Source organism: Tachyglossus aculeatus, chromosome X4 (genome assembly GCF_015852505.1).
Source record: "Tachyglossus aculeatus isolate mTacAcu1 chromosome X4, mTacAcu1.pri, whole genome shotgun sequence".
Lineage (NCBI taxonomy): Eukaryota > Metazoa > Chordata > Mammalia > Monotremata > Tachyglossidae > Tachyglossus > Tachyglossus aculeatus.
The window spans coordinates 23,912,323-23,926,276 of NC_052098.1; the positions used below are offsets into that span (position 1 = coordinate 23,912,323).

The 13,954-nt window shown below is 45.4% G+C and overlaps 1 protein-coding gene across 1 annotated transcript in view; it reads left to right on the top strand.

Moving 5' to 3' along the window:
* Positions 1–6,963: 6,963 nt before the first annotated feature.
* The window catches only part of LURAP1L (leucine rich adaptor protein 1 like), a 38,465-nt gene continuing 31,474 nt past the window's right edge, over positions 6,964–13,954 (top strand). The window contains exon 1 of the mRNA XM_038769880.1: positions 6,964–7,342. Coding sequence (XP_038625808.1) covers positions 7,061–7,342 — 282 coding nt within the window. The 5' untranslated portion in view covers positions 6,964–7,060. The remainder of the gene's footprint in view (positions 7,343–13,954) is intronic.

Sequence of the window (13,954 nt, forward strand, 5' to 3'; positions counted from 1 at the left end):
AATGTACATATCCAACTATCAACTTGATGTACCTTAATGTAATGTAACAATGTCAATTTAATGTTTGTGCAGTTAATTCTCCACTGTCTTTATAAGAATCAACATGTGTTTTGGAATGTGCTAGCAGGAAGATTCAGCCAATTTTAAGTGCAGCATCGATTTTTTTTGCGTGGATTTTCTCTGGGTTATTTCCTTTTTCCCTACTCTGTGAGAGAGTCTGGAGCTTCCTTGGGTAACTAGGATCCATAGTCATTTTATGTTTATATCTTGCATGTCATCATCCTTCTTGCTTCAATATAAAGCCCTCACCTCAAAACCAAGATTTCGGTATTGTCAAATTTTTCTGGAGGCTAAAGCCTAAATTTTCTTAACACTGCCAAAAGGAAGCTGAGATGTCAGTGTTTCATTTAGCCATTGAGTGTGTAAAGGAGTAATCTTACTGAAGAAACAATTGCCATGCAGATGTTGTTATATCTGAATCATAAAAATAAAAGCTAAAATAAAATGCCAAATTTAAACCACATTTTAGCCTGAATTAAAAAATTTAAAAAAATGATTTCCTCCTAAATTATGGATTTTAAAGCCCTCAAATCCACACCCTACTTATCACAATTGAAATTGTGCCTCATTTTTATGTAGGTTTAACATAAAAAAAATTGACAGTGAAACTTTTACTTTGGGCCACGTTCAAACCTGGCAATGCAGTAATATTTAAGTAGAAAACCCTAGCAAGTCTATGCTGAGTTTTGTTCTGGAATTATATTAAATGATGCTCTCTTTGGGAATTAATGGCTTCCACAACAAAAACATGCTTCAGCATAATTTTTGTCCAAGGAGGTTACTAGTTTTCTAAATTTAAGGCATATAACCTGTCTAGAGTTTTTGTTCTATGATTCCATAGAAGATGCTATTAATTTTAAAATGAGTTATTTGATTTACGGTGATCTCTATACACTGTTTCAGTTTTTATTTATTTTGTTTTGTTTTTAGAATGAGAAATAGTTTATGGATGTCTGGTAGGTTGACAAAGTGCACTTCAGTAGCAGTCTCAATGACATGAAAGATGAAGTTAATATTGCTTATTTTTCCTAACCTTAGATGGATTTCTAAACTGAATACAAATGACAGTCTTCTTCTATGTCAACACTGTGCAGAAGACCAGTCGTGTTAACGAGAATAAGCTTAGCACAGACCAAGAGCACAAAACCTTACAGGATTGGGTGAATTACTACAGTAACCTACACTTTGAAAATTTATTTAAAAAGGGAAGTTTTCTCGGCCCTATTTGCAAGACAAATACAACACCTTAAATAATATGTACTTTCTCTTACTATAAATCATGCTATCATATTTATCAAAATGGCTGAATCAATCAATGGAGGAGATTTACTGAATACTTACTGTGTGCAGAGCATTATACTAAGAGCTAAGGAGAATAATACAATAGAGTCAGCAGACATGATCATTGCCCTCAGTCTAGTGGGGGAGATACATTAAAGTAAATTACAGAATTCAGGATTTGTACATACGTGCTGTGGGACTGGGGTAACAAAGAACTTTAGAGGCACAGACCTAAGTGCATAGATGATATATGATGAGAAGCAGCATGGTTCAGTGGGTAGAGCATGGGCTTGGGAGTCAGAGGTCATGGGTTCAAATCCCTGCTCCGCCGCTTGTCAGCTGTGTGACTTTGGGCAAGTCACTTAACTTCTCTGGGCTTCAGTTACATCATCTGTAAAATGGGGATTAAGACTGTGAGCCCCATCTGGGACAGCCTGAGACCTTGTATCTACCCCAGCTCTTAGAACAGTGCTTGGCACATAGTAAGCGCTTAACAAATACCATCATTATTATTATTATATAGAAGGAAGAGTGACTAGGGTGGGAAATGATAGGGTAATCAGGTAAGGCTTCTTGGAGGAGATTGAGTTTAGTAAGGCTTTGAAGATGGGGAGAGGGGTGGTCTGTCGGATAGGAAGGAGGAGGGAGTTCCAAGCTAGAGGGAGGACCTAGACAAAGGGTTGGCAGTGAAAAAAGATGACATTGTGATACAGTGAATAGATTGGCATAGAGGAGCATAGTGCACAAGCTTGGTTGTAGTGCGAGAGGAGAGAGGCTAAATAGGAGGGAAAGAGCTGATTGAGTGTCTTAAACCCAATGATTGAGTGCCTTAAATCCAGTGGTAAGGAGTTTCTGTTGATGGATGGGAAACCACGGGAATTTTTGAGGAGCAGAATGAAGTCACGGCTGAAGTGGGGAGAGACTGGAGACAGGGAGGTTAGGGAGGAGGCTAATACCGTATTCTGTTTCATGGATCATTTTTCTAAAAAAAAAGTGCTCAGTCCATGTCTCCCCATTCTTCAAGAACCTTCAATGGTTGTCCATCCACTTCCACATCAAACTCCTTACTGCCAGCTTTAAAGCACTCTATCAGCTTACCCCCTCTATCCATTACCTCACTCATCTCCTACTACAGTCCATCCCAAATAATAATAATAATAATAATAATGGCATTTGTTAAGCACTTACCATGTGCAAAGTACTGTTCTAAGCGCTGGGAGGAATACAAGGTGATCAGGTTATCCCACGTGGGGCTCACAGTCTTAATCCTCATTTTACAGATGAGGTAACTGAGGCTCAGAGAAGTTAAGTGACTTGCCCAAGGTCACACAGCAGACATGTGGCGGAGCCCGGCCAAGCCCGGGCTCTTTCCACTGAGCCACGCTAACGCCGCCTTACTAACTGTACCCCAATCTCATCTATCTCACTGCCAACCCCTTTCCCACATCCTCCCTGAAGCCTGGAACTCCCTCCCCCTCCATATACACCAGACCACCACTCTCCCCACCTTCAAAGTCTAATTAAGGCCACATCTCCTCCAGGAGGCCTTCCCAATTAAGCCCTCTTTTCTCCCAGCCCCCTCTCCCTTCTGTGTCATCTATGTCCTAGGATCTGTGCCCTTTGTGAACTTGATATTTGCGCAGCCACAATCCCACAGCACTTATGCATATAGCTACAAATTATATCTTATAATTTTTTAATTTATATTAATGCCTGCCTCCCCCTCTAGGCTGTAAGCTCTTTGTGGCCAGGGAACTCTACTGTATTGTACTTTCCCAGGCACTTAGTACAGTTCTCGGCATACAATGAGCACTCAATAAATATTATTTATTGATAAACGATTAGTACTTGGATCAACATGGTTGCAGTTTGGATAGAGAGGAAGGGGTGGATTCTAGAGAGACTGTGAAAGCAGAAAGGATAGGATTAGATGACAGACTGAACGTGTGGGCTGAATGAGAGGGATGAGTCAAGGATGATGCCAAGGTTCCAGGTTTTTGAGTCAGGGAGGATGGTGCTGTTATCTGTAGTGACGGGAAAGCTGAGGGGAGGATAGGGTTTGGGTAGGAAGCTGAGGAGTTCTGTTTTGGATATGTTTAGTTTAAGCTGTCACTGGAAAATCCAATTAGAGATGTCTGAAGACAGGAGGAAATGTGAGACTACAGAGAAGGAGAGGAACCAGGCTGGAGAGAGAGATTTGGGAATCATCTGCCTCGAGATGGTAGTTGAAGTTGTGGGGTGAATGAATTCTCCAAGGGTGTGGGTGTAGATGAAGAACAGAAGGGGAACCAGAACTGAGCCCTGATGGACTCCCACAGTTAGATGGTGGGAGGCAGAGGATAACTGTAATTGTGGATTTTATTACATGCTTACATGTAAATACATATTATGCTCACATATACTTACATATTGCATGGCATTTATTGAAGGCTTACTGTGTCCAAAGCACAGTAGGAAGAACTTGAGAGAGTACAATAGAGTAACCAGACATGAACACGATTCCTGACCTCAAGGAGTTTACAGTCTGTGCTAACTGCTGGGATAGATTAACTTTGACTGTGAGAACCATGTAGGACAGGGATTGTGTCCGATCTAATTAACTTGTATCTACTGCAATACTTAGAGCAGTGCCAGAGACTTAGGAAGTGCTTAATTACTACCAGAAAATCAGTGTGCCTAGTGGAAAGAGCCTGGGCTGGAGACACGGAGACCCTGGGTTCTAATCTCCCTCTGCCACTTACCTGCTGATCTTGGGCAAGTCACCTAACTTCCCTGTGCCTCAGTACCCTCAACTGCAAAATGGGCATTCAATACCTCTTCTCCCTGCTATTTGCTCTGTGAGTCCCATATGGGACCTGATTACCCTATAATAATAATAATAATGATGGTGGTATTTGTAAGCGCTTATTATGTGCAAAGCACTGTTCTAAGTGCTGGGGGATACAAGGTGATCACTTGGGGCTCACAGTCTTAATCCCCATTTTACAGGTGAGGTAACTGAGGCACAGAGAAGTTGAGTGGCTTGTCCAAGGTCACACAGCTGACAAGTGATGGAGCCGGGATTCAAACCCATGACCTCTGACTCCCAAGCCCGTGCTCTTTCCACTGAGCCACGCTGCTTCCCTTAATGCTGGGAAGCACCACTCACAGTTTTTCATCTCTGCCACTAATCAATCAATAATAATAATAACAATGATGGTGTTTGTTAAGCGCTTACTATGTGCAAAGCACCGTTCTAAGCGCTGGGGAGGTTACAAGGTGATCAGGTTGTCCCACGGGGGGCTCACAGTTTTAATCCCCATTTTACAGATGAGGTAACTGAGGCACAGAGAAGTTAAGTGACTTGCCCAAAGTCACATAGCTGACAGTTGGCAGAGCCGGAATTTCAACCCATGACCTCTGACTCCAAAGCCCGGGTTCTTTCCACTGAGCCACGCTGCTTATATATTATTTATTGAGCATTTACCTGGCACTGTACTAGTTTGTCTGCGGCGTGAGATTAGGGAATCATGTCTACTAATTCTATTATACTCTCCCAAGCACTTAGTGCAGTGCTCTGCACAAAGAAGGCACTCAGTAAACACTACTGATTGCACTGAGTGCTTGGGAGAATACAATGGAGTTTAATAGATCTCTGCCCTCGAGAAGCTTCCAGTCATGACCCAACTGGGGCAATAGACGCGACAAGCAAGAAGGGGGACAGGGGTGTAGCACACAGTGAAGTGCACACACGAATTTCACACAGCACATCCATTCATTGACCAAATGCCTCCAGCATAGTGCCCATACTGTGTTGCAACACCAAAGATGAGTAGGCGGTCGCAAGGATAGCTGCCTCAGTATCTGCTGCAGTGTTCACTGCCCACGTTAGCCAGCTATTTTATTCATTCAGTCGTGTTTATTGAGCCCTTACTGTGTGCAGAGCACTGTGCTAAGCGCTTGGGGGGAGCGAAGGTGTTTGAGTGCTTTGGAGATGGTATTCGTTAAGCACTATGTGCCGGAAACTGTCCTAAACACCGGAGTGAATACAAAGAAATCGGGTCAGACGGTCCCTGTCCCACATGGGGCTCACAGTCTCAATCCTCATGTTACGTATAAGGTAAGAGGCCCAGAGAAGTGAAGTGACTTACCCAAGGTCACACAGCAGAGCAGTAGCAGAGCTGGGATTTCAAGCTTCTGGCTAACCCTAGCCACTACACGAGGTACCCCAGGTGGTTCTTCAGTCAGAAACGTTTAGCACCGATGGCATAGTCCCAGCGAACGTTCCCCTACTTCTGGCTGTTTCCCTTGTCACCTGCTCCAACCTCTCCCACAGACTTCCAATGAAGTAAAATGTGTATTGGTCTCAGTTGAAGGAGAGGGTTGGATCAATACGGCGGCATTGTATATGTTATGTCTCCTAAAAAGCTGAGGCTATTGAACATGGCTAAGCAAAATTTGGCCACTCATTTCCTATTTTTAAGTATTTTTCCTTCTCTATTTTTGTGTATTTTTTACTTTTCCTTCTCACCCATAAGCTAGTCTACAAAAATATTTCAAAATATTACAAAAATTGTCTCCCCCTTTTAGACTGTGAGCCCACTGTTGGGTAGGGACTGTCTCTATATGTTGCCAATTTGTACTTCCCAAGCGCTTAGTCCAGTGCTCTGCACATAGTAAGCGCTCAATAAATACGATTGATGATGATGATTTCCGTCTGTATCTGGGGACCAACCGAGTAACACCATGCCAGAAATGATTCAACTTTTACAAGGCATCTGTAATTTAGTCGGAGTAAGAAAAAATTCATTTTTAAAATGAGCCTTTACAGTCCTCCGCTTACTTTGAACTTGCTCCCCTTTCTCCAGTTTGTGCTTCTTATTGTAAACGTGGAACTGCAAAACGAATATGTTGGAGAGTGCAGATCTAGTGCCCTTCTCAGCAACTCCTTTTTGAGTGTCAGAAGTGGAAGTAGGCCGGCAGAGTTTGGAAAATTGAGCGTGCTTTTCTTTTCTACGACTTACGGTACAAGGGTTGGCCCCGCTCTGTTCCACCTGCCAGTGAAGTTTAAAGTTTCAGTAGACGGGGAAAACACAATGACTCGAATGGAACTGTCTGAAGAAGAGGAAGGGCAGGATACGTCAAGGAAAGACATTCAACGCCGACTTTCTAGTTTGCGGGCAAACACGCGGCTCTCTTCTTGATTGGAGCACCTCTCCGACATAAATCAAAGTTTCCAGACATGGGGCTGGAAAACTCAAACGGCCCAAGTGTGCATCGTTCCCGCTTGCTCTGGTTTTCCAGATGGGCAGTTAGTGAACGGTGCAGGGATATGAAGGGGCAATTCAGCATGGGATTTTGAGGCTCCATCTGAAAGTCTGTATTTTCTGTCGGGAGCTGCCTCGTTGGCAGTTCCCTTTTTCAGTTTGCAGTGGATGCCTTTTTTTTTTTAATAAAAGAAAAGAAGCCAAGCCACCTGCCTCTTGGAAAGTCAACAGCCATAGCGATGAGCTGCTGCTCCTGCCTGCGTGAGCCTGTCGGGGGATAATAGGCATGGAGAGGAGCGTGAACTGTCCACGCCGCGGGTGAAGGCGGTGGAGGGAGAAAACGGCTGCCGCTCTTCCTGCATCATCATCATCAATGATGTGCAGAGCACTGTACTAAGCGCTTGGGAAGTACAAATCGGCAACCTGCGGCTCCTTTTCCTCGGGAAAGCCCCGTCGGCTGTTTCGAAAGAGCCATGGAAGCCAGCCCTCCACCGGACCTGCGGGACATCGAGCTGAAGCTGGGGCGCCAAGTGCCCGACAGCCTGCTGCGCTCCCTGCGGGGGGAACGGCCTGCGGTCCGGGACGGGGAGAAGGCCAAGGAGCCGGGCGGCGGCGGCTGTGGCGGTGGCTTCCCTCCCTCCTCTTCATCTTCTTCCTCCTCCTCCTCTTCCTCCGCCGCCGGCCCCGCGCGACGCAGCGACCCGAGCGCACTGGAGAGGTTGGAGACCAAGCTGCGCCTCCTCAAGCAGGAGATGGTGAGTGCCGGAGGGGTAGAGAGCAAAAAATGGGCCCGGGGGTAGAGAGAGTGGAAGACAGCAGGGAAGGGGGAAAGGGCTTCTCCTCCTGAGGCCGGCCGCCTCTTGCGCTCGGGTTCAGCCTGAACTTTGCTCGCCCCTAATCCGCCTGGACTGCCCCGAGTGGTGCCCACGCTCCTCCCTCCGCCAGTGGGGAGCTCAAGCCTCTCGTTGCTTTCACTGGAAAACGCAAAGTATGCCCTTTGGCCGGAGGGTGGAAATGCAAGCCGCTTGGGGCGATCTATAATAATGATAATATTTATTACTAATAATAAATATATAATATATATTATACAATATATTATGTAAAATATAATAATTCCTCCCTTCAAGGCCCTACTGAGAGCTCACCTCCTCCAAGAGGCCTTCCCAGACTGAGCCCCTTCCTTCCTCTCCCCCTCGTCCCCCTCTCCATCCCCCCATTTTACCTCCTTCCCTTCCCCACAGCGCCTGTATATATGTTTGTATATATTTATTACTCTATTTGTACATATCTATTCTATTTATTTTATTTTGTTAGTATGTTTGGTTTTGTTCCCTGTCTCCCCCTTTTAGACTGTGAGCCCACTGTTGGGTCGGGACTATCTCTATATGTTGCCAACTCGTACTTCCCAAGCGCTTACTACAGTGCTCTGCACACAGCAAGCGCTCAATATGATTGATTGATTATAATGATGATGGCATTTATTAAGCGCTTACTATGTGCAAAGCACTGCTCTAAGCGTTGGGGAGGTTACAAGGCGATCAGGTTGTCCCACGGGGGGCTCACAGTCTTCATCCCCGTTTCCCAGAGGAGGGAACTGAGGCCCAGAGAAGTGAAGTGACTTGTCCAGAGTCACACAGCTGACAAGTGGCAGAGCCGGGATTTGAAGCCGTGACCTCTGACTCCAAAGCCTGGGCTCTTGCCACTGAACGTGTGTGTGTTGGGGGGGGGGGGGGGGGGGTCCCTCTGGGATTCACCCCTGAACGTGACCCAGCTCTTCCCCCGCCCCTTTCCTGGTGGGGAGGAAGAGGAGACAGCTGCTGCTGCTGCTGTTACTGTTACAATGCAGCTGCTGCTTGCTGCTCCTCTTCCAGACAACACGATTGGGCCTATACAGCTCCCTTGCCAGAGCTGGCTCTTGTGAACAATGGGTCACAGGTTCCCAGCCGAAAATACAAATAATGTGGAGCCCGGGGCTCTCGCTGTCCCTCCCGGGAGGGTCCTGTTTCCACTGGAGCTGGTGATCCCAGGCGGAGCTTTGCTAGGGGGCTTGCCCACCCACCTTGTCCCTCTTCTCCCTCTTCGGGCGTTGGAGCGGGTTTGGCAGGCACTGCCGGGGGAATTAGGATTGCCACGATCCCATGTAATCAGCCCTTCTGAAAAGAACGCTGCCAATGTGTAGAAAATGAAATTAATGAAAGCAACTACTGTGAGGCCTCTGCTTGCACTATATCAGCAGCTGGTCCTCTGGAGCAGAAGAGGCAGCCAGTAGAAGAGATTTCAGGGTCTCATAGCAGAAAGAGCCAACTCGCTGGTTAAGTTTTACTAACGTTTATAACAATCAAGATAAAACAGATCATGAAGGTAGTAATCAATCAATCATTTATTGAGCTCTTACTGTGTGCAAAGCACTGTAAGCACTTGGGAGAGTACAATATAACAGAGTTGGTAGACATGTTATGTATGGAGGTCCTCTGCCTGTACCAATCAATCAATCCGTCAGTGGTATTTACTGAGCACTGTGTGCACTGTACTATCACTTGGGGAGAGTATAATACAAAAGAGTTGGGAGACATGATCCCTGCCCACAGAGAGCTTAGTCTAGTGGGGGAGATGGACACTAAAATATACTACAGGTAGGTGAAAGAGCAAAGTCAGTCAGTCAGTCAGTCATATTTATTGAGCACTTACTGTGTGCACAGCACTGTGCGAAATGCTTGGGAGAGTACAATACAATCCCATAAGAGACCCATTCCCTCGCCACATGGAGCTTACGGTCTAGAAGGGGAAATGGACATTAAATAAATAAAATTACAGATCTGTACATAAGAGCTGTGGGGCTGGGAAGGGGGGGTGAATAAAGGGAGCAAGTCCCAGGGACGCAGAAGGGAGTAGAAGGAAAGGAAAAGAGGGCCTAGTTAGGGAAGACCTCTTGGAGATGAACCTTCCATAAGATTTTGAGTAATTGTCTGTCAGATATGAAGAAGAAGAGCATTCTAGGCCAGGCAGAGGCAGGACGTGGGCGAGAGGTCGGCGGCGAGATAGATGAGACCAAGGTACAGTGAGAAGGATGGGATTAGAGGAGCGAAGTATAGCATTAGAGGAGCAAAGGGGATAGATGAAATCAAGGTACAGCGAGTAGAGGTTGACAGAGAAGCAGAGCAGAGAAGCAGCGTGGCTCAGTGGCAAGAGCCCGGGCTTGGGAGTCAGTGGTCATGGGTTCTAATCACGGCTCTGCCACTTGTCTGCTGTGTGACTGTGGGCAAGTCACTTCTCTTCTCTGTGCCCTCCCTGTAAAATGGGGATGAAGATTGTGAGCCCCACGTGGGACAACCTGATCACCTGGTATCCCCCCAGCGCTTAGAACAGTGCTTCACATATAGTAAGCACTTAATACTGCCATTATTATTATTAGAGGAGTGAAGTTTGTGGACTGGGCATGAGTAGATCAGTGAGATAAGGTAGCAGGGGGAATGCTCACTGCATGTCTTTAAACAGATTCTATACTACAAGCCTTTCAAGCTATTAGGATAAAAACCATTTCAAAAAAGCAATCTAGTCTCTAACACTGACAGATGGATTTTTTTTTTCATTCCAAATTGAATATTTGCTGAAAATAAAAAAAGCTTTGATGCATAAACCCTACTTCATATGATGATGGCACTTGCTAAGTGCTTACTGTGTGCCAAACACTGATCTAAGCATTAGGGTAGATACAAGTTAATCGGGTTGGACACAGTCCCTGGCCTACGTGGGGCTCACACTCTTATCCCTATTTTACAGATGAGGTAACGGAGGCACAGAGAAGTTAAGTGACTTACCAGAGGTCACACAGGAGACATGTGGCAAAGCCAGGATTAGGTGTAGCATATATTGTCTAGCACTGATTTTTTTCACTACTAATCTAATAGTGTCTCATATCTTTGCTAAAACTGAACTCAATTACTCGTAGATATACTGAAAAGTGCCATATACATACTATTCCACTACGTTTTGAAGGCAGTAACCCAAGGTAAAGGAAATGACAGAGAGGTAAATATAGAAATGTATGTGTGTTTTGTGGGTCATTTTTACTGTCAAAAATAATGTGATATACAACGTATGGATTTAAAGCTCTGGATAATTACACTTAATCATAAAATAAATTTTGGCCTAACCATTAGGCCTTTACCATATCAATTATGTTTATTGAATGCTCTCCGTGCAGAGCATTGAACTAAATGCTTGGGAGAGTTCAGTATTACCGGGTAGGTCGACATGTCCCCTGCCAACGATGAGCTCACAGTCTAGATGGGGAGACACACGTTACTATAAATAAGTTACAGATATGTACATAAGTGCTGTAGGGCTAAGGGAGGAGTGACTAAAGGGTGTAAATCCAAGTGCAATGGTAGCATATAAGGGAGTGGAAGAGGAAATGGGGGCTTAGTCAGGGAAGAACTCTTGGAGGAGATGTGCTTTTTTTTTTTTTTTTATAAGGCTTTGAAGGTGTGGAGAGTGATTGTCTGCCAGATATGAAGAGGGAAGTACTTCTGGGCCAGAGGCAGGACCTAGGCTAGGGGTCAGTGGGAGATAGAGGTTCAGTGAGTAGGTTGGCATCAAAGGAGTGAAGTGTGCGGGCTGGGCTGTAGTATGAGAGTAACAAAGTGAGATAGGAGGGGGCAAGGTCATTGAGTGTTTTAAAGCCAATGGTGAAGAGTTTGCTTGATGCAGGGGTGGATGGGCAATCATTGGAGGTTCTTGAGGAGTGGGGAAAACATGGACTGGAACGATTTCATAGTAAAATCATCTGGGCAGCAGAGTGAAGTATGGCGTGGGGTGGAGAGAGACAGGAGGCAGGGAGGTCAGCAAGGAGGCTGATACAATAATTAAGGTAGGATGGGATAAATGCTTGAATTAACGTGGTAGCGGTTTGGATGGAGAGGAAAGGGCGTACTTTAGTTGCTTTGAAGGTTGATTGTGGCTTGAATGAGAGAAATGAGTCAAGGATAATGCCAAGGTTGGGGGCTTGTGAGACGGGGAGGATGGTGGTGCTGCCTGCAGTGATGGGAAAGTCAGGGGGAGGACAAGGTTTGGGTGAGAATGAGGAGTTCTGTTTTGGACATGTTAAGTTTGAGGTGTTGGTGGGGCATCCAATAGAGATGTCTTGAAGGCAGGAGGAAATGCGAGACTGTAGAGAAGGTGAGAGATCAGGAATGGAGATGGAGAGGAAGCCATGGGGGAGGCAGGCATTAATATAAATTAATAATTTATAATATATAATTTACAGATGTGTACAGAAGTGCTGTGGGGCAGAGGGTGGAGTTCAGGTCAGTCCATGCCTCCCCATTCCTCGAGAGCCTCCGGTGCGTTGCCCATCCACTCATGCATCAAACAGAAATTCCTTACCATTGACTTCAAAGCACTCAGTCAGCTTGTCCCCTCCTATGTTACTTCACTGATCTTCTACTATAGCCTAGTTTTCCCTGTGCCATTCTTGTGGTCTAGCCTGGGATGGGTTTTCTGCCTCGGCTACCTAGCTCCCTTGGCCCTGGGGCAGGGCTTCCTACTGCCTGGTTCTCCTTCTGTTCTCCATCTACACCCACTCCCAGGCTAAGCAGGGATGAGCAGGCTAGAGTGGAGGTGGTAGGTGGGAGAATGTCCAAAGCTTTTCAGAAGCAAATCGTGAACACCGATCACCCCTACCACCCAAAAGTACCATCAAGTGCTCCAGCGATGGCTTGATGTGACATACAACCAATACCCAATCCCACTTAAAACAATGTCGCCTCTTTGTCACCATCAGTGTCTTCATTTATGGGGATTTAATAGTAGCAAGGTGGAGAAAAGGGGTCCAGGAACCTGAAGTTGGAGTTTTGGGAACTTTCTGGTCATGGAGTCGGTGATTTTTTTTTTTTTGATTTTTTTTTTTGTCATGGACCATTTTCCTGGCCTCTCCACTAGTCCCATTTCCTGTGTTTCCCAAGCTCTTTGTGGACAGGGAATCTAAGCGTTTAGTACAGCTGTCTGCACTTGTAAGCCCTGAACTGTCATTGGTTGGTCAATCGGTTGATATTGTATAATTTACAGGAAGAGTCGCACAATTAATACCTTCACTTCCCCTGTCATTCTCTTTCCTTTCACTCTTCTCTTCCAGGCATTTGCTGTACTTACTGTCAGTGCCCCTGGTATGGGGTGAGGATGAACATTTAAAGAACAACTATTTTTTGAGGTTATTATCAGCTGAAGAAGGTCAGTTGGATCCCCCAAGGGAAGGGCAGTTTATGTGGACAGAGAATTGAGGAATGAGTGACGAGAGGAAAGAGTGGGAATAAATTGACCATTTTACTACTTGGTCTGGATATGCTCTTACTGTTGTTTTAACCTCATTCCCTCCCCCTCCCGTTGCAACCAAAAGGATTTCGGAGGAGAGCAAGTGTCCTCCTTATGGATATTGAAAATAATGGGCTTAATGCGCAACATGAAGGGGCATCCTCCCCATGCTCCAACAATGAAGAAAAATGGAAACCTTTAAGGTTTTATTTGTATGCAATTTTAATATTACTTCTAAATGAGATTCAGAGAACAGTACCAGTCTCCTGTGGAGTCCCTGAATCCGAAAACAGCCTACCTAGTGCCCAGGGGACACCTGCAAGCTGGAGGAGGCAACCTATGCCAGACCTTGGATACCCGAATTGCCACTAAGCTTAAGCATGGATGGTAAGGGTCATACTGCACGTACTAGAAACACAGTCCTAACTGCGTAGCTAGGGAGTACAGTGCACTCCTATCCTGGGGGTCAATTCTCTGATCAAAGTGGGTTTGCAGAGACAACTTGTGTTTCCCTAGACTGTTCCTGCGGCTTCATGCTGCATCCCTGGAAGCCTCCTAGGGTAGAATCAGGATCATTATTTTCAACTATTTTTTAAGGTCTTTGAAGAAAACCCCTCACAATTCCTAGTTATGGTCATGTTGCTCTATATTACAAGCTTTGCACCCTTACAAGAGAAGCAGCGTGGCTCAGTAGAAAGAGCACGGGCTTTGGGGTCAGAGGTCATGGGTTCAAATCCAGGCTCTGCCAATTGTCAGCTGTGTGACTTTGGGCAAGTCACTTAACTTCTCTGTGCTTCAGTTACCTCATCTGTAAAATGGAGATTAAGACTGTGAGCTCCCTGTGGGACAACCTGATCACCCTGTAACCTCCCCAGTGTTTAGAACAGTGCTTTGCACACAGTAAGTGCTTAATAAATGCCGTTATTATTATGATTACAATCAGTAGAATCATTAACACTAGCATCTTATAATATCTATTTGGTTATGATAAACTGAGTGAGGAACCAAGAGAAACTCAATGGTAATCATTTGCATACAGTACTTGATACAACCCCTGA